At 37.2% G+C, this 24,791-nt stretch overlaps 1 protein-coding gene across 1 annotated transcript in view; it reads right to left on the bottom strand.

The window, feature by feature from the left end:
* The window catches only part of CHM (CHM Rab escort protein), a 162,420-nt gene that overhangs the window by 23,714 nt on the left and 113,915 nt on the right, over positions 1–24,791 (bottom strand). The window contains 4 exon segments of the mRNA XM_046673579.1: positions 5,778–5,874; positions 10,820–10,883; positions 11,290–11,394; positions 20,990–21,067. Coding sequence (XP_046529535.1) covers positions 5,778–5,874; positions 10,820–10,883; positions 11,290–11,394; positions 20,990–21,067 — 344 coding nt within the window.

Genomic DNA, 24,791 nt, shown 5'->3' with positions numbered 1-24,791 from the left:
TGCTCACGAATAACATGTCTTTAAAATGCATTTCTTTGTTAAACAACTAAAGTATAAATCACCAAACTTCACATCATGGACTTTCTATAAATTGCATTTTATTACCTTTAAGGAATGGATACAAGTGACAAAGTCCCGCAGGTACACATTTTGATTACGTGTGATTTACTCAGGTATAACTGCATTAGCCACAGTGGTTGCCAACATTAGTGTTTAAGTGATTCTTCCAACAGGAAGAACGATGAGTTTAGCTCATGATTTCATCATTACAGCCTCAATTTTTAAGGCAAGTGAAGGCATTTGGTTCCACTCAGCTGGCAATACTGATTATCTGCCTGTTATTTATACAATGCCACCAAAGTCTAGATGTATTTGTCCACTTCTCTTAAATGTTTGATGAGAAAAATAAGTCACAATAAAATCTAATTAATGATATAAAAATATCAAATTTATACAATACTTAGAATTTATTCTTCCTCAATATTATATTTTTTTGACTTTTACAAGACAATGAGCACATGGATGATCATTAATAGCTCAACATCATAATTAGTATAAATATGAGAAATCCACAACATAGCTAATCTAGATATATGAAAACAAGAACATTCAGAGAGAATAGCAAAAAGCCTTCTCTCAAGAATCCTAATTGAGACAAATTCTTTTGAAGATACATTTTTTTTTTGAGTGAGAGTAATGTCAAATTCCATACACTCTTCCCTCAAAAGGTGGGTTCTTACACCATGAATATTCAGCATTTTCATCTTTTGGTGCTTGATCTGGGAAATAATGAAATTTTTCTGTGAAGAAACAATGATCTAAGTTCTAAAAATCTCTTCTATTGTGTTCAGGATATGATTTATTCAAAAGGTTCAGCAAAAAGACAAAACCCTTAGAGATTTAGAAGTAAAAGTAGTTAGGGAAGAGAATAATCGTGCAACATTGTAAACTAAGTAATTTGCCTATAACAAGGTAGCTGCAAAAGAGGAAAATAAATGAGTTGGGAAGAGTTTTGGATAGATAAAGACATGGCATATTCTTCTTTGTCCTTTTTTCTGACTTGAAATAGAAAAAAAATAAAAGGGAAAAGGTGGTTTAAAGCCTTCTATGATATCATCACTAGTTCTGTTTCGGGAGACAGACAAGCTAATTACCACGAGCAGAACAACTTGCGACTAGTTGTGACATCAATGGCTCTCAATTAGGGCAGCAGCAGGAAAATACGCCATTAAAGACTTTTAAATTCCAAGTTACAAATTATTCTTGAAAGTCTGTGAGCAGGCCCAAAGCATAAGAAACGGAGGAGGAGGAGGAGAAGAAGCCAAACTTCAATTAAGTAATAAAAGCAAGTGGATGATAAAAATTTCAGCTTCTGTCTCAGTGTATTTCTTAAATCTTGAATATAGTACATCAAGCATTAACTGTATTATAACTATTAACTAAGACTTTAAATAGCACATGTTATTACAGGAAGAAAGCATACAGGATTTAACAATGAACATGAACTCTTTTTTTCTGGAACAAGGCAAAGTATAAACAATAAATTCAAACTTATCTCTTTCAGTCAACCTTCCTGGTGTAAACCTTACTATTGAGACTAAAAAAAAAATCAAAGCCAGTCCACTTGTTTATACCGCTGGTTTTGTATTTACAAATTGACTAAGCTATAGCAAAAATCAGTGAGATAATTTTATCATGAAAAAAAGTGAGAAAGCCAGAGTTGGAGAGGGCTTTGAAGAAAAAGAATCTTAGCCATTTTGCTTAAAATAATGTCATATACACCATCAAACTTACACAGGACACGTGGCTTTTTCCAGACACATGCAAAATCTTGACCATTGAGGGTGTTCAATTTGTATGGGATTTTTCTAAATTATTTAGACTAACCCCCCACCCCACAATTTGCAATGAAGAAACCAAGATGCAAGAAATTAAGAAACTTGTCCAATGTCAAGTAACAATTGGACAAGCAATTCGGTAGACTGTTGGGCCAATATTCTTTCCACTATTCCAGTATTCTTCTTAAATATCCTAAAAAGTCAAGCTGGAAATTGATTCCCACAACATTAGGTAGACGAGTCAAAAAATAAGTAACTTGTTGAAATAATTTAACTTTCATGACATATTAAGATAGAGTGCTTTAAAATCCCTTGTTTTTCATTTGCTAGTGGGTAAAAAGATTCCAAGCAACTTTAGTCTTTTAACTTTAAAGTCAGAAAATGTCACTTTAGAAATAAGACTTGGCATGTAGTTTTTTTCCTTTCATTTACTCAGCAGTGCTAAGCATCATGTACATACTTAAGTTTTAGGGATAGAAATGGTAAGCCATGGTTCAGCTCCTCTTATTGGAAGAGAGATGTAAAGCGAATTATGCTATAATTGCTCTGAGAAGCAGTGCGGCATGATGGTTAAAAACGTAGGCTCTAGAGGCAGACTGCCTGGATTCAAATTCTGCTTCTCCCTCATACTAGCTCAGTGACCCTGGGTAAATAATTTACCTTTTCTGTGCCTCAGTTTCCTCATCTGAATAATTGAGAAGACAATGGGACCTATCTCATAGAATTGTTGTGAGGGATAAATTAAGTTAATCCATGTAAAGTACTTAGAGCAGTGCCTGCAGATACTAAGTACTTAATAAATCTTAGTTATCATTATTATTAAAATGGAATAAATGTTAACCTAGAGGGAAGTTCAAGGTTCTACCTAAACAGAGGGGTACAAGCCTAAGTGAATGAATGAGTCAGGGGAAAAACTTGTGAAAGGTGGTAATATTTGAACTAGGATTCAAAGGATGAAAAGGTATTTAACTGGTTGGCAAGGCCACTTTAGGTCAAGGGAACAGTGCAAAGACACAAAGGTAAGACAAAACATGGTAATTCTAAAAAGAATAATATTTTGGGGGCCAGCCCAGTGGCGTAGCGGTTAAGTGCGCAGGTTCTGCTTCAGCGGCCCGGGGTTCGCCGGTTCAGATCCCAGATGCGGACATGGCACTGCTTGGCACACCATGCTGTGGTAGGTGTCCCACATATAAAGTAGAGGAAGATGGGCACAGATGTTAGCTCAGGGCCAGTGTTCCTCAGCAAAAAGAGGAGGATTGGCAGCAGATGTTAGCTCAGGGCTAATCTTCCTCAAAAAAAAAAAATAATAATAATAATAATATTTTGCTACATGTAGTATCCATAGCCCAGTATATTGGTAATGGTATTCTTCTTCTAATTATTCATAGTAGCTGCCATTTATTACATGTTTACTCTTTGTCAGGCACTCTGTTGTGTTAAATGCGTTATAAACATTAAATCTTTACAACAGCCCTAATTCATTGATATCCATGGGCATGTAACATTTAGTCGGAGCTCAATAAATATTTGTTGAATGACTATCATTACAGAATGTTAGGACATCATTTTCTTTATTGTATGATAGGAAAGAGTCCATAGTTTTAGAGTTGGCACAATATTTATGATTTATGACCACAGAAATAACAGTGTATGAGGACAGTGTTATTATTTTGTTTAATTTTCCGCATCAGCATAGAGGTAGGCTGTATGGGCCCTGATTCAGAAGAAATCATGTTTGAATCTCTGCTCTGCCACTTACTGAAGTGTGTGATCTTAGGCAATCGAATTAAACTCCCTAAACCTTACTTTCCTAATCGATAATATGGAGCTAACAGTACCCACTTCACAGGGTTATACAGTTACCTGCATTCCCATCACTTAGTGATAACCACTGCTGTGACTATTTTGGCATATGCTCTTTGGAATTTGTTTCCTATAAATACACTGATGTACCTATAAGTGCATATATGTATGTGTGCATATGTATACATAAACACACACAAATATATTCATCCCTCAGAAGACAAAATTAGTTAAGAAATTTTACTCATAACATATAAAACTTATACAAGCAAACCTTCTATTAGCATTATAATTAATAGGAAACTGCAAAGTTTCTTATATACCATTTTTAAGGCCAAGATCACATCCCATATTTTTCTTGAAGCATTCCTAGATCATTTTTTTTTATTTTTATTTTTTGAGGAAGATTAGCCCTGAGCTAACATCTGCTGCCAATCCTCCTCTTTTTGCTGAGGAAGACTAGCCCTGAGCTAACATTTGTGCCCAACTTCCTCTACTTTATATGTGGGACGCCCGCCACAGCATGGCTTGCCAAGCGGTGCCACGTCCCCACCTGGGATCCGAACCGGCGAACCGCGGCCGCCAAAGCGGAACGCGCAAACTTAACTGCTGCACCACTGGGCTAGCCCCCCAGATCATTTTAGACAATGACTTCTCCTCCATTCAGCACTCGTTGCTTGTATCCTTAGTTTATGCTACCTTGCTCTGTGGCTGTGATTTTGGTTTTAGTTCATTTATGTTGTTGTTTTTCTCTTTCCCAGTACATTTAAAGTGTCTGAGATCATGAATTCTTTCTTTTCTCACTTTCTGTCCTACTCCCGAGAACTAGAATAAGGCCCTAAACTTACCCTATGCTTTAAAAGAAATGTTTAACGAACTGAGAAACATACTTGTGACACGTAAGATCAAGGGTTGAGCCCCTTAATGTTTATATTGCTTTATAAGTTGATAAGAAAAGAATAAGCAATAGATAAAGGAAATGAATAAGGCATTCACAAAAGAAGTATAAATATCCAATAAGCATTATGAAAGGATGTTCAACTTCATGAGTTATTAAATACAAATTGAAACAAAATACCATTTTTCACCTTTAAAATTGGCAAAGGCGTTTTGATAAGATAATATCCAGTGCTCTCGAGGGTTTGGAGAAGTAGATACGCTTGCTAATAAAATACCACTGGATATATAAGTTGATACAACTTTGGGAAGGCGGCAATTTGACATTATACATCAAAAGCCCTAAAACTCTAGACATGTTGGGACTTCCACCTCGAGAAAGATGGAGTAAAGGTAATTTTCTCTATTCCTCCTGCTAAGTACGGCTAAAAATCTTGAACATAATATATAAAACAAACATAATAAGACTCTGAGAGGTGGAGAGAAGAAAGCAGACCCGCTATGGACCTTGGGACCAAAAGAACAAAATGGCAGAGTTCCCTGGGTTTTCTTTTCCCTCATATCTCCCAGACTGGTTACCAGAGAAATTTGCAAACCAGAAATATCAATGGACTCAGACTAAAAAACCCCCAACAAAAGCTTCTCTCCTTCCAGTCAAAGGACCAGGAAAGGGGCAACCTAGTTAAGACAGACAACTTTTTGGCAATAATTGCTCTATTCCAGTCAAACACCACAGAAAAAACTGCGACCCCACGTCCGCATCTGCTGTTAAAGGCGACATGGGTAGCCTAGACTCCCACCCCTCACCAGGCTGTATGAGGTGAAAGAACAGACAGAAAAGCAGTCTCTAACTTTAAAAAAGAAAGAAATTGAGAATTTATACAAGGTAGAAATTCAGTAATTGGGTTAAGAATTCTAAGAAGTAAAGAAGAAAATCAGTAGTAAGGAAAAATAATTTTGTTAAAGTGTTTCAATTAAGAAAGAATTGGAAGTCACGGAAATTTTCTCACTGGAGACCTTAAGAATGGTGCCTGTGAAGAGTTAGCCACAGAAACGCACATAGGCGAGGGGAAGGTATGAAACGACTTATTGTACGCACATACACTGTGCAAACAAATACTGCGAATAAAAAAAATATGGCAAAACTCTATAAACACAACCCTGACAACTGTAATAATAGCTGCCTGCCCTTTACTTCCTACACAAACACAAAAGACAACCAGATTCCATTGTGCTTACATGTGCCTTTCATGCAGGTCATTGTTGAAGAACATAACTCAATGACCCGAACAGCAAAAGTCCCTGGTTCCTCTGCTGGCACTGTCAAAATGGAAATCTAAAAAGTAGAAACAAAGTATCAGACATGGTTGTTAGATCTTATTTTCATTCTTCTATCATTCATGAGAACATAGTTAACTTCCAAACTGAGCGTCTTTTTTCAAGTACTCATTAATGTTTGAAAAAATTTAATTTGTAAGGATTTAACCTCGGAACAGAATTAGAAACATATAACATGCACATGTGTCTTAACATCCAATTTCTGTATTATTCATTTATATATTATATATACTGTATTCATATAATTCATAGACAAGAAATATTTCAATCTTTAATATTTATTAAATCCTTCAATTATTTTCAAAGAATGCAATTATGAGTTATTACTCCTGAATTATATGCACTTCAGTATTTGAAATGAGATCATATTAAATCAATTTTTGTTATTCATAATGGCTAAAAAGCAGTTACAGAGTACTAAAAATTAAAAATTTTACAAATCCCAAAGATATTGAAACAAGCAAAGTATATGACAACATATACCAAAGTATAGTCAAACATATACCAAAATTTTTCAAAATGAGTGGTTTCGAATTAATTTAAGGACTCCATTAATAACTAAGAATTAAAAGTGAAACGTAAAATTATTATTAAATAATGTTTATTGAGGCGTTGGCCCGGTGGTGTAGTGGTTGAGTTTGCATACTCTGCTTCAGTGGCCTGGGGTTGGTGGGTTTGGATCCCAGGCACGGACCTACATCATTCATCAAGCTATGCTGTGGCAGAGTCCCACATATAAAAAATGGAGGCAGATTGGCACAGGTGTTCGCTCAGCGACAAATCTTCCTCAAGCAAAAAGAGGAAGGCTGGCAACAGATGTTATTATCTCAGGGCCAATCTTCCTCACCAAAAACAATAATAATATTTATTGATATGCAGTATGCTGCCCTAGTCACTACTGATATGCCATATGGCTTTATATTTAAAAGACTTTAAATGTCCATCAGGTTAATATTTCTCTATAGAACCAAAAGTTTCAGTATCAGTTCTCAATCTAATCTTCAATCTGAGGAAACTAAATCCTCTCAAAGAGGAAATACTTGCTGAAAGGTACAGCCCCATTTGCACTTTTACCTGTGAGCACTATGCTTAGATTTTGACTGGTAATGTCACATTGATAGCACACAGAAGAAATGCCTACAATGAGTCCTAAAAATAGAAATTCGTTTGATAAGCATGATTATCCTACTATCATATTACTTATATGTACATTTTTGGCCTTAAGATATCTCAAAAACTGTGTTCTCTATATTCCTCTTAACTCCCTTTGCTGCTGTCCATGAAAGAAAATGTTGTACTTTAGCATTAAAGAGAGAGGAGCCAGTGACATGCATCTAATGTTGTGCAATAATTATCAAATGATTATGTCTACAAACATGCACATAACTGGAAAGGTATCTTAAGGACTGCACCAACATGTAAGTACTTTTGTTTCTTAAAACTATCATCTATAACTTTTTAAAATTGAGATACAGTCAGTAACCTTTTATACCACAGTGCCTTCCACCTCCTGAACTCTGAGAAGGCAACTGTCTTAAACCTCATCGAGATTATAAAAGCCATCAAAAAAGAATTCCTGCAACCTTCTGATACCACTTCCATAAAATTCGCCTAGACCTACGCCTATTCTTTCTCTCTTTAAGTTTCATCATTTTATTTATGCTTTAAAAATTTAAAAAGAGGGAAAAATCCCACATAGCAAACAAAAGAAAGGCAAACCACATGTACATTTTAGATTGATCCCTCTGATGGCTGTGTGGAAGAGGAGACAACGTGAGAGGCAGGGCGACCAGTAAGATGGTAGAGATGATGAGTTCTGAAACTGGAACAGTGAGAATAAGGACTGAGAGGAAAAGCAGATTGGAGCAACTTCTAGGAAGTCCACTGACAGGACCCGGAGGCTCATGAGATGTCAGAGATGGGAGGAAGAAGCTGGTTTTGAAAGGATGCCAGCACTATCCAGGGAGGTAAGGAACACAGGATGGGTAGTTTTGAGAGGGAAGACGGTGACTTCAGCTCTGAGTATGTTCAGTTTGAAGAGCCCTTGGGATAGATGTCCAGCAGGAAGTTTGACATGTAGGTCAACACTCCTGGGAGATATAGAAGTAACTGTCACCAACATTTATGCAGAGTTGGAACCATAAGAGTAAATGGAGTCAAGTGGCAAATGTGCACAGATTAAGAGGTATTGTAGGCTGAAGTGAGAACCCTGAGGAGCCCCGATATTTAAGAGGAGCATGGAGCCCACAAAGGAAGAAGAGAGGGAATAGCCAGAGAGTTAGGAGGAGAACCAGGAGAGCACAGTGTCATGGAAGCCAAAGAAGTAGAGAATTTCAAGAGAAAAGGAATAATCAACATTGTCACATATAGCAGAAAAGACCTAGCAGACAAAAATCAAAAAATGTCCTGTGGCCCTGACTATTATGAAGTTAGTAATGAACTTAGCAAGAGAAATTATGGTAGAAATGTGAAGGTAGAAGCCAGGTTGGTTTAGAAACGAGTTGAGAGGTAAGAAGCTAGAGACAGTAAGCAGAGATACTGTCTTGAAAATGTTGATAAGAGCAAGGGAGAGATCGGATACTAGCTAGAGAAGGGGGCAGAGTCAAGGGAGCATTTTTTGTGTGTTTTTTTTTATTTTTGGAAGAGAAAATGCTAGTACATGTATATAGGTGGAGGGGAAGTTGTCAGTAGTGAGGAGAGGCCGAAGATGCAGGAGAGAGAACAGGATACGGGGTAGTTCTGTGTGTGTGTGTGTGTGTGTGTGAAGGGCATCCGTGAAAGGGGTTTGCCTTGGAAAACAAGGGGACCCCTCTCATTAGTCTCTATGCTGGTGTACATAAGTTGTGTGTGGTGAGGCACGAGGTCAAGGGCCATTGTGCTTAGCAGGTGGCCTCACTTTTTTCAGTGAAGCAGGGGGAATAAAAGAAGCATAAAGGAGAGAAAGGTGGGCAAAACAGTGAAGACTTGGACTGGACACTGGAGGAAAAAGGAGAGGGAGCTTTCTGAGGCCAGTGGAAGAGCTAATTGGTGGTGAGTGCTGAGGATCCAGCTGAATGAGGTTGGCACCCTTGAGTTTGAGGCAGTGCCAGTCTGTGTGGTTGAGTGGTTTTCTCAAGCAGCCCTCAGTGATGCAGATGTAGATTACAGGCTCATTCAAGGATGGGATTTTCTTCTGTGGGTACAGTGGAAGAACACGGCTACATGAAAATTGAAAGTGTTGGTGGGGGGCAGTTCAGAAGATCCACCAAGGGGTCTAAGACATGGAAAAGGAAGAGGGCTCAAGGGAGCTCGCAATCTGGGAGGAAACAGAGGGGACAAGGAATTGTAGGTCTCTTAACAGGTCAGTGAGCAGGCTGGGTAGGGGTAAGAGAAGGAAAGAGCTGGAAGAATAGGGGCAGATTAACGCCACTGTAAACCCATGACTTCCAGACTCAACTGGGCCATCGACACTGCCCAGTCATCTGACCACAAGATAGGTCATTCTCCAACTCCCCACAGTGATTAGTTTACACCTTTCCTTGAGCTTTGACCCATTCTCCACTCTCACACCCTCATTCTCAGGTGATGACCTCACCCTGTAATTTAAAGACTAAATGGAACCCATCAGACGGGAACTCCCAAACCACCAAATGGTCCTGCATCCACCTTCTCATTTCAAAGTGTCTCACATCCCATCTAAGGGCAATGCTCTTACCTGTTCTCTGAATCCCATCCTCCCTGGCCTTTACCTGGACCTCACTGCATCAATTACCCTCTTTTCTCCTGGGTATCTTCACCCTCTCCCTCTCTACTAGCTCCCATCCCCATCAGCTGAAGTATACACCAATCTTTTAAAGAAAAGCCCTCTTCACTTCCACATCCCTCTTGAAGAACCACTTCCTCTCTCTTACTCTTCACAGCTTAGCTTCTTCAGAATTGTCTCTATTTGCTCTCTTCACTTTTCTGCCTCCCTGTCACACTTTGACCCACTCACAAAGCTCAAGTGGGCTGGCAATTACAGCACAGTGTGATGAGTGCTACAATAACTGCTGTATCATTCCTTGCTCACACTTGTCACACTGAACTGTAGTTGCTATTTATCTGTCTGTATCTGTATCCTTCAGTCTGCGAGCTATGAGGGCAGAGATGCTATCATGGTTAGCACTGTTTCCTCAGAACCTAGCACACTACCTGGCATATAAAAGGCACTCAATGTTTGCTGAATGATTAAATGAAAGTATTTATGCTCACATGCATAATGAACATATTTGTTTCATATAATAGAAAGCTCCCAACTTAAGGAATTTTAGGAACCTATTTTTAGCGGTAGTATATAGAATAGGTCTAACAGGCACACTTACTGAGTAAGCTGATTTTATCAGTCACTGTAAAACATGGTCAGAAGAAGGGGGCATACTTCTGGAATTTAAGTGTTCAGACTCAGGAAAGTCCACAGGCATAAACACATTCCTATAGAATTGGGAGTGAGGAGGAAGAAGAGGATGCTGAAATGAACAATGGTGATGAGCAAATATCAGAACTGGAAATGTGCGCTGATATTCATTCACACCGGGTATAATGGTGGTTTACCCCCACTGCTGTGGGGTTGGTTAGCATAAAGCCTTTTCCGCCAAGATTTTTAAAGGTATTCTCTTGGGACTCTCTTCTTCCTCCCATAACAATATATTTTCAATTTCATAGAAATAGTTGTTGACAACTAGGATTTAGTCCAATTTTCCTACAATAAATCTGCTACATAAAACACAATTATTTGTTCTGCTGGAAGGAAATATTAAAGAAATCAAGATTATTACATAATTGCTATTATATATATATATATATTTTAAATGTAACAAATGTATTAGCACATATGGCTTAATACATTTTATTTCACTGATATTATCTTATACTTCTAACCATGTAGATTAAGTTAGCAACGTGTTTAAGTACAGGACTAAAATTACCTGTTGGTCTGAATCTGTTTTTAGTACAGATCTATCTGTAATCAGGACTGCTCTGGAGATCTGCCTGTAATGCACGAAAAGTTAATCAGTGATTCAGATTCCATGAATAAGTTTCATTTACAGCTATATAACCACCAGAAGGCATGTTTCAAAGATTTAAGTCACGATAAAAGTGTCACCTCCCCAAATCAAGTCAAGTTCTGCTTTAATCTTTCCTTGGCTCATGAAAGAAGGATGTGTGACCTGCAGACAAACCCCAGCTGATGCAAAGGAGTCGAAATTAGGCTAGGCTCCCCCAAAACCAGACCCTATAAGAGAACAGTGGTAACATATTGAATATATCCTCGGTTTGGTATACAGTTACATCTTACTTGAAGAACAAAGTCTTAACAGAAGTGTCAATGTAATCACGCAGATCAATTTTCTTAAGTTTCACCTTCCCTTAGACAGTGTGTAGAGGGGTGCCTTACCTGTATTGCACATGCGAGCATGTGTTCTCAGAAAAGTAACTGTCCTCCACAAGGAAATGCTTAGAGATTATTCTCTGACCAAACTGATCTATGATTGCTTTACATCTATGAAGAAGATAAGCATAGCAGAAAGTTCTCATTAATGATTAGATAATAAAGAAAATGAACATAATCAGCTACCAATTTTGAATCTAAAACCAATTTCTTGGGAGACAAAATTAAAAAAGTTGACACAGGGGCCGGCCTAGTGGTGTAGTGGTTGAGTTTGCGTGCTTCGCTTCAGCAGCCCGGGGTTCGCAGGTTTGGATCCTGGGTGTGGACCTAGCACCGCTCATCAAGCCACTCTGTGGCAGCATCCCACATAAAATAAAGGAAGATTGGCACAGATGTTAGCTCAGCGACAATCTTCCTCAAGCAAAAAGAGGAAAATTGGCAATAGATGTTAGCTCAGAGCCAATCTTCCTCACACACATGCACACACAAAATTGACACCAAATTACAGAATATATATTCTTCTTGCTATTCTGAAGTCTTTTAAACTATAAAATAAGCTTGGAATAGAACTTACATATTTATTTTGAATGTCAGTAATAACAGTAAAGTTAGGATAAGTATTATAGTATAAGCTTTTCTAAAATGTTAAGGAACATAGAAGCTCTTCCTTTGTTTAGAAAACAGGCTCTTTCTTTTTCTTAACAGATCTAAGAAAAGGGGGAGAGAAAAGTTGATTAAATATCTTGTTGTATCATTCACAGCCTGTAAAAGCCACCAAAGGCTTTTTATTTTTCTGTTCAGTGTTGCTTTCTCTTTTGTTCAAGAATAGCTATCTGGTCACACGTGTGATAATGTTTTAAACAACAACAACAAAAAGGATAGAGCTTCTTTTAATATGTTTCCACTTTACTTCAAAGGATGATCATAGAAAGATTTCTTTCAAGTGCTGTTTCCAAATAAGGAAAACACTTATGCATGGACATTATCAGGTCTCTGTCATCTGATATGTGTTGGGACAATGAATCATATAGAACCCTCCATTGACCTTCTTTCAATGTGTCTAGATAAAAGGATGAAAATTAGAATCCATCTCCTTGCAGTGCCACAAGTTATAAATGTACTTTATAGGGCTCATTATCCAAACTAATGGACTAAGGGCAACATCCTTGAAATGGACTTACCAGCACTGACAAAGCCAGCATGCAATATTTCAGGAACTGTATGCAAATGCCTGCATGTTTGCTTTATCTTTTTATTATGGAAATATCACAATTTACTTTTCTTACAGCTTCTCCTTTTGGGACCAGAATTATTCATCAGAAATACACTTATATATTGCTCCTCATAAAATAAAAGCAAATAATTTCAAACTTATACCATATTTTAAATATACTGGTACAAATTAAAATATGCTACATCACTCTAAAAACAAGCCAAATACGAAATATTTACCAGGCATAAAGGCATTAAAAATAAGGCGATGAACACCCAAGAACAATTGTGAGAGGAAATTAATGTGCATTTCCTAAAGGCAGGTTATGACATGCTGATATTCTTGAATAAATGGCATGCCACTGTTGTCACGATAGACTACATCTCGTGATGTTAGATATACACAATATATATTTTAATCAATTAACCACATATTAATACACACATTATATTACCTTACTATTTATATTATTTTTTTCCCATCTCATCTCTACTTCTTTTCTCTTCACCACTTATGTTTCTATGGATATCTCCTCACATTTCATTAAACTAGATCTCTTGCCTTATAAAATACTTAACTAAATATAAGGTATTTATACCTAGATACAGTATTTTCTAAAATAATTATTTAAAAACTGAAAAGATAATGTATTCATTCAGTCTCCTGTTTTAAAACATTCATATACAATTCAAAACACAAGGTACTTTAGGCAATGGAGAAGAGAAATCTGTTGATCTGTCACCAAACATTGATCCCTATTTGTCCTGGAAACACTGACAAGCCTTTTTCTTACCTTTAACTCAGAGATTATAGAAAGTCAATAGGGAATAATCTGGGCAGAAAAAGAGAGGTTGTTAAAATCTTCTATATCTTGATAGGGATTTGGGTTATTCAGATTTATCATCTGTCAAAACTCAGCTAATGAGCACTTAAGATTTGGGCACTTTACTGTATGTAAATTTAACATTAAAAAAGGCTATAAACAAATATTAAACTCTAGTTAATAAAATGTATGCCAAGATATTTAGGGGGAATTGTACTGCTATCTGGAATTTACTATAAAATGCTAAAAAGATGAATATATGGGTAGAGGGATGAATTTTTGGGTAGATCTATGATTAAGCAAATGTATTAAAATGTTAATTGTAGAATCTAGGTGGTGAATTTACAGGTGTTCACCATGAAATTCTTTCAACTTTGATGTAGATTTGAAACGTTTCATTATAAAATGTTGGAATAAAATTGGGCGGGGGAGTGGTGTTAGCATAAATTCTGGACTGTAGTCTAAGTCTTTGCAAAGGGCTTCCGTTTAAATAAACCACACAGTTAAACCTGGCCCTCAAGCTTGTGGGGGCCGCCTTGCTTTGTAGGCTTCCAAAGACTAAGAGGGCTGCTTCGGTGGTAGCTACACCTGCAGTGAGAGGTAGACATTGGTTTCAGAATTACGGTATTAGAAAGAACTACTGGGGACCACACCAAAGGGAAGTGCGGGGGCGTGAGGATTAGGGAGCTGAACTCTGCAAGGACAGTGTACCAATAAATGGGCCTATTTATGCTGAAGCTTCTGGATCAAACAGTAATTCTCAGAGGAAGAAGAAGAAGAGGAGGAGGAGGAGGAGAAGGAAGCAAATCAGAATCACGCCTGGGGGACTTTTTAAAATTATCAGTACCCCTGGAGATTCTGATAAGCTCCCAAATCCCAGGGAAGAATCACTGGTGAGCATGCCACTGCTAGTGATGTATCTTTACACGGCGCTAGGTAAAGAAAAGTCAAGAGCTATTGCCACAGGAAAAAATCCAATTTCTACAGAAACGGAAGTGATGGTCACATACGCCCAGTCAGTCTGGTAGATAATAACACAACTCACCCGACACTCTCACTCTACTAGAGCTCTAGGTCTGAGCAAAGCTATTCAAACCAAGATAAGTTTAAGTAAGTGATAGGATTTGTTTTCCCCTCCAATGCTTGACTTACTGTCATATATTAGGCCTAATTGGGAGAACAACAAAGAAAGGGATATTGATTTGGGACCTAGACTTAAACGTTGTATTATAAAGATTAATATACAAAATTAGATGACATTCAAGTAATGGAAAACAGCAAAATGAAACAGTGCTGCCAGAGACACTAAAATCCCCTCCTGCCCACTCCTCCCACGTGAACCTGAGGCAGCCATTAAAGATTAACAGCATTTTGGATTTAGTTGAGGGCCTTGCTGAGACTCATAAATAGTAAATTGAGGAGAAACATGATAGGAGTTTCTAGTTACAGGGACACAATGACCAAGCTGATCATAAGAATCACTGAAGCCAGACAGAACATTTCTAGAGCTGAGCTTTCTAAACCAACAAATCACAACAGTTATTCAGTTCTTGGTTCAGTGACATGAGGGCATAAATAGCAAAGTGACGATAAGGAAGAAAACACTCCGCCAGATGAAAACTCTTTATCTGGAATTTGGCCCAGAAGAGAAAAATTAACATTAAAACAGGTATCCAGTGTCTATGATCTTCAGAATTAATATCCCAACTAATTGTATGATGAGGAATGCAGAAATCACACATGAAAAAATTAAAAGGAAAATATAATAACTAAGGAAATTATAAGATTCCCAATCATTGCAAGAAACAAAATAATTCTCCCTACTCATTATGCCCTTCTATGCTTTCTCGCACACATTAATTCAAATGACACTTCTTTGATAAAACCATTCTAAAATGCTTATCACTAATTTTTGGGGGGTTAAAAATCCACTGCAATAGTTTCAAACACCATTAACAGATTAACTCCACATCTATAGTTCTCTGCTCTGACCAATCTCAAACTCTGTATCTGTATTTTTCACTGCCTATTATCTATTTTTTTCTGGATAGACTCCAATCCCTTTTAAACCTAGCATTCCCCAAACTGACTTCATCATGCCTCCTCACCTGCTTCCCTCCTTCGAATCCCTGTCTTAGGTCATGACATGACCAGTTAGTTACAGAATTTCCCTAGTTCAGAACCTCTCTTCCCACATCTAACCTGCTACTCAATTTTGACTCCACCTTATAAAGATTTCTTGAAACTAGCCTCTTCTCTCCATCTCCAATCACACTGCCTTAGACTCTTGTTAAGACTAATAAGACAATGGACTGGTAGCAAGTTGGTAGGTGGTTAAGAGATGAGGACAGAGCATCATGCGAGTACTAAGGGGAGGGATCTAACTCAGCTTAGGGGGAGGGGTGGAGTATCAGCAATGTTCTTCGGAGGAAGTGATGCATTAGCTGCTTTTAAAGGCTGAAAACCAGCGAATAAAGCAAATAAGCAGAAAACTTCAGGTAAAAAGGCAGCATTTGCAGGGAAACAGAGGCAAATAAGAGATTACAGGAAATCATAAGCAGTTCAGTATTAACTGACAATAAAACGGAAGCAGGGAGGGAAGAGAGATGAGTTTAGAGAGGCAGCCAGAGGTTAGATCCCAGAGTCTCATGTGTCACGTAAAAGGGTCTTAGACTTGATTCTCAAGTGACATAAAGCCACTGAAGCTTTTTACACAGGGAGGGACAGAGGCAGATCCGCATATTGAACAGATCTCAGTGTGTAATTATCTCATTAATTTATTTGTTCTCTAACGTCCCCCAGTAGACTCTAAGCTCCATGAGAACAAAGACCATGATTGTCTTGTTCTCTGCTGTATCCCCAGTGCCTGGCACACAGAAAACAACCAATACTTGTTGCATGGAAGGCTGAGTGGATGGATGGATGATGGAAGTTTTCTGTGCACGTGAACAGTGTAGAGACAGAAACAAAAACACAGAATCTCTGATTTAGAAGGCAAAGAATCTCTTTCCATCACAGTGCTTCTTCCAAACCACTGCCAGAATTACTAACTTAAAAGCAGCAAATCTAATCTTATTTACCTACTTAAAACTACCACTGATTATAGTCCAAATTCTTTAGCATAGCATAGAAGACCTTTACAACATATCGCCTCCATGGGATTCCAAAGTATCTAGTTAACATTAATAATTGCTACTAGCTAACATGTACTGAGCTCTTGCTATGTGTAATAAATGGTTCTATGTGCTTTATCTGTTCATTTAATACTCATAATACCCCAATAAGGTAGGTACTGTCATGTCCCACTTTATAGATAAAGAAACTGGAGCACAGAGAGGTTAAAAACAACTGGTTAAAGTTCACTCAGCTAGTAAGTGGGGAAGCCAGGATACAGATCCAGGTCTATCTGACTTTAAAGGCTGCACTCTTTACTGTCTCTTTGTACACAAGGGCAAGGTCCATGTTTTATTCATCTCTTTATCCCCATAGCAACTAGCGTGGGGGTTGGTGAAGGTTAAATATCTAGAATATTATCACTACCATTTTGCCAACAAGACATGCTAAAATCAGAAATTCAGTGATTTTCCTACAATGACGAATGGTATTAAGAATCGGTCACCTCATGCTTGGTCTAACATACTATTCATTACTAATGTCCAAGTATCTAGAAAAGGTATAGTTATTCACAATATCAGAAAAACCTCTCACTCAGAAATAGTCATAGTAGGAAATCTAGCAAGTGAGACAGCTGAAGTACACAAGGCACACTAGCTGAAGTAATTAGATTCAGACTATTGGTTACAGACATATCTGGTCCAAGGTCATTCATACCCTAACTTAACATCAAATGCTGTATTACTAAACGGCAAAATCTAATTTATAGGAGTTTTACATGGTCAGCACAGCTGCAAAGAAAGCTGTTCAACAAGAGCATTCAGCATTTCCAGAAGCATTCAACAGAGGGGTTCAGTATTAGAATTTAGTGAGGGTACAGAAAAGAACTACTGATACCTATGTCCTCTGAAAATTAAGAAAGCAGAGCCAATGGATAATATAGAAAGAGAGCATAGTCAATGTGGACCTCAGAAAAAGCAAATTAAACAAAAATGAAAAATAAGACCTAGCTGAAAATAAGTATGCATTTGGTTATGTATTTCATATTTCTTCTCTCAAAGTTCGCGTAATACTTTGATGTATAATCACCACATCAAATTCAGTGCTATGATCTTTATGCTTCTATCACCTTTCCTCAATGGAAGGTGAAAAGAAACGCACAAAAAGCTATCATCAGGTTTTCATCTTCATTCATTCATTCAATACATAGCTATTGAGTATAGAGGGTGACAGGAACGTACCTTAGTTCTGGAGATACAGTAGTGAGATCCTGCCTTTTCTTACTGGGAACTGACAAACAATCACACAAGGGGACCTGACTTGGGAGGCTGGCAGAGGGTTCTGATCTAGTCTGTGGGATTAGGAAATAATCTTAGACCTGAAGCCGGAGTAGCTTGTAACTACACCAAATGGGGAAAGGAGACGTCAAGTGTTCCACACAGAAAAATAGGGAAAGAAAGGTGATCTAAGACCATAAGGAAACAAATGCAAATTCTTTGATTAATATTCTAATTACACTTAGAATAAAGAGTTGTTTGACTCAACTTGTATTCCTTAAAAAGAAATGTATGTTGGATATGCCCAAATAAAAACTCAAGGTTTTTCCCTCAAAAAATTATCCCTCACTTTACATTTAAGTCCTGACAAAATATCTACTATTACTGGTAGCTCTCTCAATTATTTGATTTTGAATGACAAAGTAGTGTTTGGGAAAGATACATTGCCTGAGTCAACTTCAATCAATGCCAGCTTTAGATATTTACAAAAACTATTTGACGTCATAAAATGGATTCTTTTTTTTAAAGAGACAAAAATTATTATAAATATGGTAATTATTAGTGAAGGTATGAATTTACAATTTTCAAGTACTGGTTGTCTCTTAAAACTTTTAAAGATCACTTAAGTAATTCAGTACAGTTAGAATATTGTAGTATCATGAATATTATGAATGCAGGTCAAATTTTAAAAACTCTCTTACTATAAGGAAATAAATACTTATGGCTTGGAATAAATTTTCCAGGAAGAGAATTATACCCAGAATCCAAAATGGCTGTATCTTCATCAACCAAGATGGACAGGAAAAAGATATTCACTTGGAAAACTGGAGTTCTAGTAAAATAACAATTTAATAAATAGAATAAGTAGACATTTTGCTATTTCATTTATATCCATAAAAGTAGACAATTACAAGTTCTTCAAAAATTTTGAATTTCTCACTGGTACTGAAGATTACCCAATATGTGAGAATGGCCTACATTTGGGCATATAAAACATTTTAAGATAATTTATTTCTAAATGATAAAGAAAAACTAAGTACTTTCTAAGTACTTTCAGTAACTCAACCAAAGCATGTCACATCTGGGAGGAAATTTGGGATTATTGCAGAGTCCATCTAACTCGTCCTACAGATAAAGGAACTGGTCCAAAGAAAAGTGACTTGCCCACTATCATTCATGGTAATGATGGAGTTCCACGTCTTCTCAGTCCAGGGCTACCTGATCACGTATGCCTTAGGAGTTGTTAGATAATAATTGCTATGTTTGAGGTCTTTCTATGATGATACAAAAGAAATGTTAAATCTGAAGCAGTGTCTGTTATTTAAAATTCGTATTTGATTCCAGTAGATCTAAAAGGTTCATCTTGATAAGGGCTTAGAATGAATTAAGACCCAGAACCCCAAGTCCATCCTGGAACCAAGTACCATTGGCTTAAATCCTGAACTTTACCTCACAGATCAGAGTTTCTCAGTGTCATCTGAGGAGCACCTACATTAGATCCACTGGGGGTGTTCCTTAAAACTGCAAATTACCTGGCTCCACTCTAAGCACATTATCCAACTTCACTCTCAGAGGGTGAGGCACAGAAATTGGCATTTTTTTTAACAAGTTCACCTGGTGATTCTTACGCACATTAAAAATTGAAAACTACCAAACTTTGGTCTTTAGACCCTTAGCCCTCAGCTATCTGCTACAACTGAAATCTGCAGACCATAAAAGAAGAGCTCCTCTGTTCAGAGTCTGTAATAAAAACTAAGTGAAAGTTAAGGTAAATGTAGCCTTTAGTTCAACAAAAGCTATTACTATACTAATGTATCCATGTTTTTTTTTTAAACAAACATAAGCCATGCAAATTCTGCCTGTCACTAAGAGTAATATGGCGGACTGGAATGGGGCCCAAAAAGGTAAAAGGATCTAAGTAAATAAGCACCAAACAAGCAATTCATTATCTGGCTTTCCATCTTGGGAACATACTCACGCTTCAAAATGAATGCATAAGGCAAAATGACCCTAAGAGTCATAAAGACAACTATTCCTTCGTGAACCTCCACAGAGCTCTTCATGAGCCAATACATGAATATCCTGGGCCTTCGGGGACAGATTTTTCACTTTGGATTATCAGGTTTCATTTATGTGGTACCTTTCTGTTTAAGTGCTAAAGGTACTTCACAAGCTTTTAAACAATGCGTCTATTTTATCTTATACTTGAGGATTACTTTTCTAAAGTGAATTCACTATCTAAATATCACATGTTCTAGGGTTGAATTTTTTTCTCCCCCATATCTCAAAATACTACTTATTGTGCTATAACTAGTCTATAAGAAGTTAACAGTTTATGCCACTTAGACTACACAACATTATTGTAAAATGAAAGAAACATTAAAATTTGCATTGTTAAGTTTTCAGTTTAAGATATTAACGTATTTTATGACCTGAACAACACTATTTCTTTATATACCCCTACAAACAGCCATACAAGAGACATAGGTCAGTAGATGCTTAAGAACACATAACAAAAAAGAAAAACACGTAGCAATTTAAACAGATCCTAACACTTGACCCAGTTGACCCACTTAAGTTTCAATGTAAAACCAAGAAATCAAAGAATGCTTTTTAGTGTAATTCAGGCAAGAGCATATCTTAGTAACTAAATAATAAATCCTAGAAAAATATAATTGAAGTATAAAAATACACAGATGAATAGATGGTGCTCAGCTTTTTTTAAAGGCAGGTACATTCTTATTTCAATCCGAACCCAGCCTGCAGGCCTGATACGGTTGTAAAAGAATTTATCCTCAGATAACAGGGCAGCATAGTTTATGACAACAATCTACCTAAAAAGTCATTAAAGTCTTTTCTCTTGGAGTGACATGCATTATCAGCAGAGATTAATCTGATGAGTCTTTAGGTGAGCTCCATTTTTAAAAATGCAATAACAGAGGGCTTTGTTGTCATCTGATGAAAATCAATTAGAGGAGGTAAGGCCACAAGGAAAACTAACATCACTCATCACCCACCCCAGCAGCTGAAATGATTTGTCTTCTAAGCTTGGATGATCAGGAGCTATAGTCATATTGCAGGGAAATTAATTTAGTTTCTATATTCTGAACTCACTTTCCTTGTTCTGGAGGATCTAAATACAAATTACTTTTAATCAAGGTTGATATGTTATTAATACCAAGGAGGATCTTTGAAGAATCATTTTTTTATAATCGACTTTAGCATTTTTCACCTGTGCTTGCGGTGTAAATATAGGAAGGTAACTTATATCATCCTTACTTTCTGGATTCTTTGTCCACAACAAGGCACTGTACTGAATGGCGAAGACAATAGATTCCACCAAACACAGCACACATCCTAGGAAGAGAAGAGGAAAATGAGAATTAGGATTCTTGAGTTGAAAATTAAGGTATAACGTTATTTTCTTTTAAATTATCTTACATTTAATAATTAGTCTTACAGAAATAGGATTTTGACAATTTATTATTTTTCTATCACGGTATTAAGAATATCTCAGAGGTAAGATCAGTTGTATTTTGATTCAGCAGAGGTACTACTGCTAATAATATAATGTGGAAGCCTAGAATTGTGACCAAGCCAAAGGTGTCCCTAAGCAAAGCTCAGCTATCCCCCCCAAACCAGCTACTGATTACTCAAGAGGTGATGTATGAGACTCTCAAAAGAAGTGGCCACAGAGAAGTGTTAAGGAGAAAACAAGCAGGGAAGACTCTAGGAGACCCCTAGAGATTTTGCTTACCATAAAAGTAAGCAAAAACTAAACTCGGAACTAAAAACTAGAGCAGTAAGCACATGAGTTCATGCTGCAGAAGCTCTAAGAAGTTTGCCTATCCCAGGAATCTAAGGGCTTGGGTTTTAATGCCCACATAGGGAAAGGAGAAGTCTTAGAATCCAGACAAGGCAGGGAGTGGAAAAGGCAATATTCCCTCATAACGTCGGGATCCTTAAAGGACTACACCTCAGTGAAAGGGTTATCTAGGGAAAAGATCCACTTACTAAAAGAGGGCGAAAACGAAAGTTTTATCTAAAGCCCTGGGTGGTGGAAAATTTCACCTCTGAATTTACAACCTTACACAGGTTGGGGGTTTGAAGTTACACTACTATATGATTCAAAAAACCCTTAACCAAGAAAATGTCATAAAAAGTGGCTCTGGGTCAGTAGTACCCCTGGAGACTTGGTAGAAAGCAATTGCTTTCTGGAGTGATATGGCTTCAACACAGGCCACATGAGATTGTGCCCTGTGATGAGTTTATAATTCAAAATTATACAACAGATGAAGAAACATATCTTCTCCTAGTAAGAATCAACAGACACAACAAAACACCAGGATTAGACTGCCGAAAACTTTATTCAGATGGTAGAACTATCAGATAGAGATTATAAAATAAGTATGCTTAAAAGGGATGAATTAAAAACATAATAATAATGAAAAGTCCAGAAAGAGATCGTGGTAGGCTGAATAATACCCCCATCAAAGATGTTCACATCCTCATCCCTGGAACCTGTGGATATATTCCCTCACATAGCAAGGATTTTGCAGATATAATTAAATTAAGGATCTTCAGATGGGGAGATTTTCCTGGATGATTCCAGTGGGTGCAATGTGATCAAAAAGGAAGCAGGAGGGTCAAAGTGAGAGAAGATCTGAAGACGGAAGCAGAGGTTGGAGTGACGCCATTGCTGGAAGGGGGAAACAAGCCAAGGAATACAGGGAGCCTTTATAAGCTGGAGAAGACAAGAAACAGCCTCTTCCCCAGAGCCCCAAGAAGGAAGGCATCCTTGCTACTCATTTTAGACTTCCGAACTCGAGGAATGTAAGCTAACAAATTTGTGTTGTTTTAAGCTACTAAGTTTGTGGTAATTTGTTATGGCAGCAATAGCAAACTAACACAAAAACCCATATGTATATGAACATGATTATGACAGAGGTGGCATTATAGACCAGTGGGGAAAGAATGGACCATTGAAAAGCTTTGAGACAATATGGGGAAAATAATTATATCCTTGCTTTATGCTATATTCAGAATCAATTCCAGGTAGATGAAAGGCATAAATATAAAAAGAAAACTTCTAGAAGAAAATATAGGAGGATGTAATTTTGAGCTCAGGGGAAAGAAATATTTCTTAAGATGCAAAAAGCAAAATCATAAAGAAAAATATCGAAAAAATGGAGTACTTTAAAATTATAAACATCTGGACAATAAAAGAAAGTGAAAGGACAAGTCACGGATTAGGAAAAACGTGCAAATACCTTACAAATTGTTTAAAAATATCAGTTTGGATAACAATTTGGCAGTAGCTAATAAAGTTAAAGATGCATATACCTACAGTGTAGCAATTCTACTGTTTGGCATTTATCTTACAAAAACTCTCATACGTGTATACAAGAAGTTGTGTATAAAAATATTTGTTGCTGCATTGGTTTTAGGCAGCATAGCATAATGGTTATAAGGAAGGATTCTGACTGCCTCAGTTTATATCTCAGCTATTCCATCTACTGGCTGTGTGACTCTGAACAAGGTATTTAGCCTTCCTGTATCCTATTTTCTTCATTGACAGAATGAGAATAGTAGCATTTATCTCATATAGGATTCTTCTGGGGATTAAATGAATTAATACTTGAAAAGAAGCTACACAGCATCTGATACACTGTAAGTATTACATAAGCATTCCTTAACTAAATAATAAAAAGGTATTATTTTTGTATATGCCACATGCAACCCAAATATCCATCAAGAGAATAGATAAAATAAAATGTGGTATATTCATACATGTAATAAAGAATGTAACCTGGCCCACAAAAAGATCTGGCCTTTATATTTGGCTTCTGGGAGGTGATCTCTAAGCCCTTGGAACGTCAAGTTTGAAAGGAGTCTCTTTGTTTGCTTGTGGGCCTTGGGTCACCAGACAGTCTAACAATATGATTTAGAGTGAGGGTTGGCCACATCAACAAGTCTTAGGGTAGGGACTAGCCATCCCAGAAAGATCAACAGTGTAATTTAGAGTGGAGGCGTTCAGTTATGTGGTATCAGTCAACCTCTAGAGGGGCTGTAGACTGAGCTCAGCCCTATGGGCAATCAGTCATGCCGGAGTGTGATGGAGCTCCAATAAAAACTCTGGACACTGAAGCTCATGTGAGCTTCCCTGATTGGCCATCCTCTGTGCATATTGACACACATCAATGCTAGGAGACTAACACTGTCTTGACTCCATGGGGAGAAGACAACTGGAAGCTCCACATTCGGAACGCCCCTGTACTCCATCCTATGCACTTCTTCTCTTGACTGATTTCAATCTATACCCATTCCCTGTAATAAAGCATAACTGTGAGTATCACAGCTTTTAGTGAGTCCTGGGAGTCCTTCTAGTTAACTATCAAACTTGAGGGTGGTTTGGGGAATCCGTCAAACGTGCAGTTGGTGTCAGAAGTGAGAGTGGTCCTGTGGGGACTGCACCGTCTAACTATACACTTGGCTTAATCTCTCACTTTGTATAATGGAGTACTATAAACAATTTAAATGAATGAACTACAGCCCCATCCATAAACATGGATAAATGACAAAAACATAAAAATTGAGTATCTGATAAGAGCAACTCAGGGAAGAATATGTCCAGAGTGATATTATTTCTAAAAAGTTTCAAAACTTCATATGTAAAATAATACTGTATATCATTTATGGATACATATATATGTAGCAAAAGTTCACAAACATTTAAGGGAATTATAAACACCAAATTCAGGATACAAGTTATCTCTGGGAAGGGAGGGAGTGAAAGTTACACTGAAGCTTTCAATTGCTCAGTTTCTTTAAAAAACATATTGAGAGCAAATATGGCAAAATGCTAAGATTTGACAAAACTGTAAGTGGTTACGTGGGTGGTCTTTATATTATTCTCTGTACTTTCTGAAATAATCTTAAAATATTTCATAATCTGATCATAATAAAAAATAAAAATGAATGGTAGAGATAAGTGACATTCTCTAAGTATGTCATAATATTCCTATTGTCTTTCTAAATTTAATCATTTTAGTGGACATGACCAAGCTAGTTAGGGTAGGTG

Source organism: Equus quagga, chromosome 10 (assembly GCF_021613505.1).
Source record: "Equus quagga isolate Etosha38 chromosome 10, UCLA_HA_Equagga_1.0, whole genome shotgun sequence".
Classification (NCBI taxonomy): Eukaryota; Metazoa; Chordata; class Mammalia; order Perissodactyla; family Equidae; genus Equus; species Equus quagga.
This window is presented reverse-complemented; position numbering and strand designations above follow the sequence as displayed.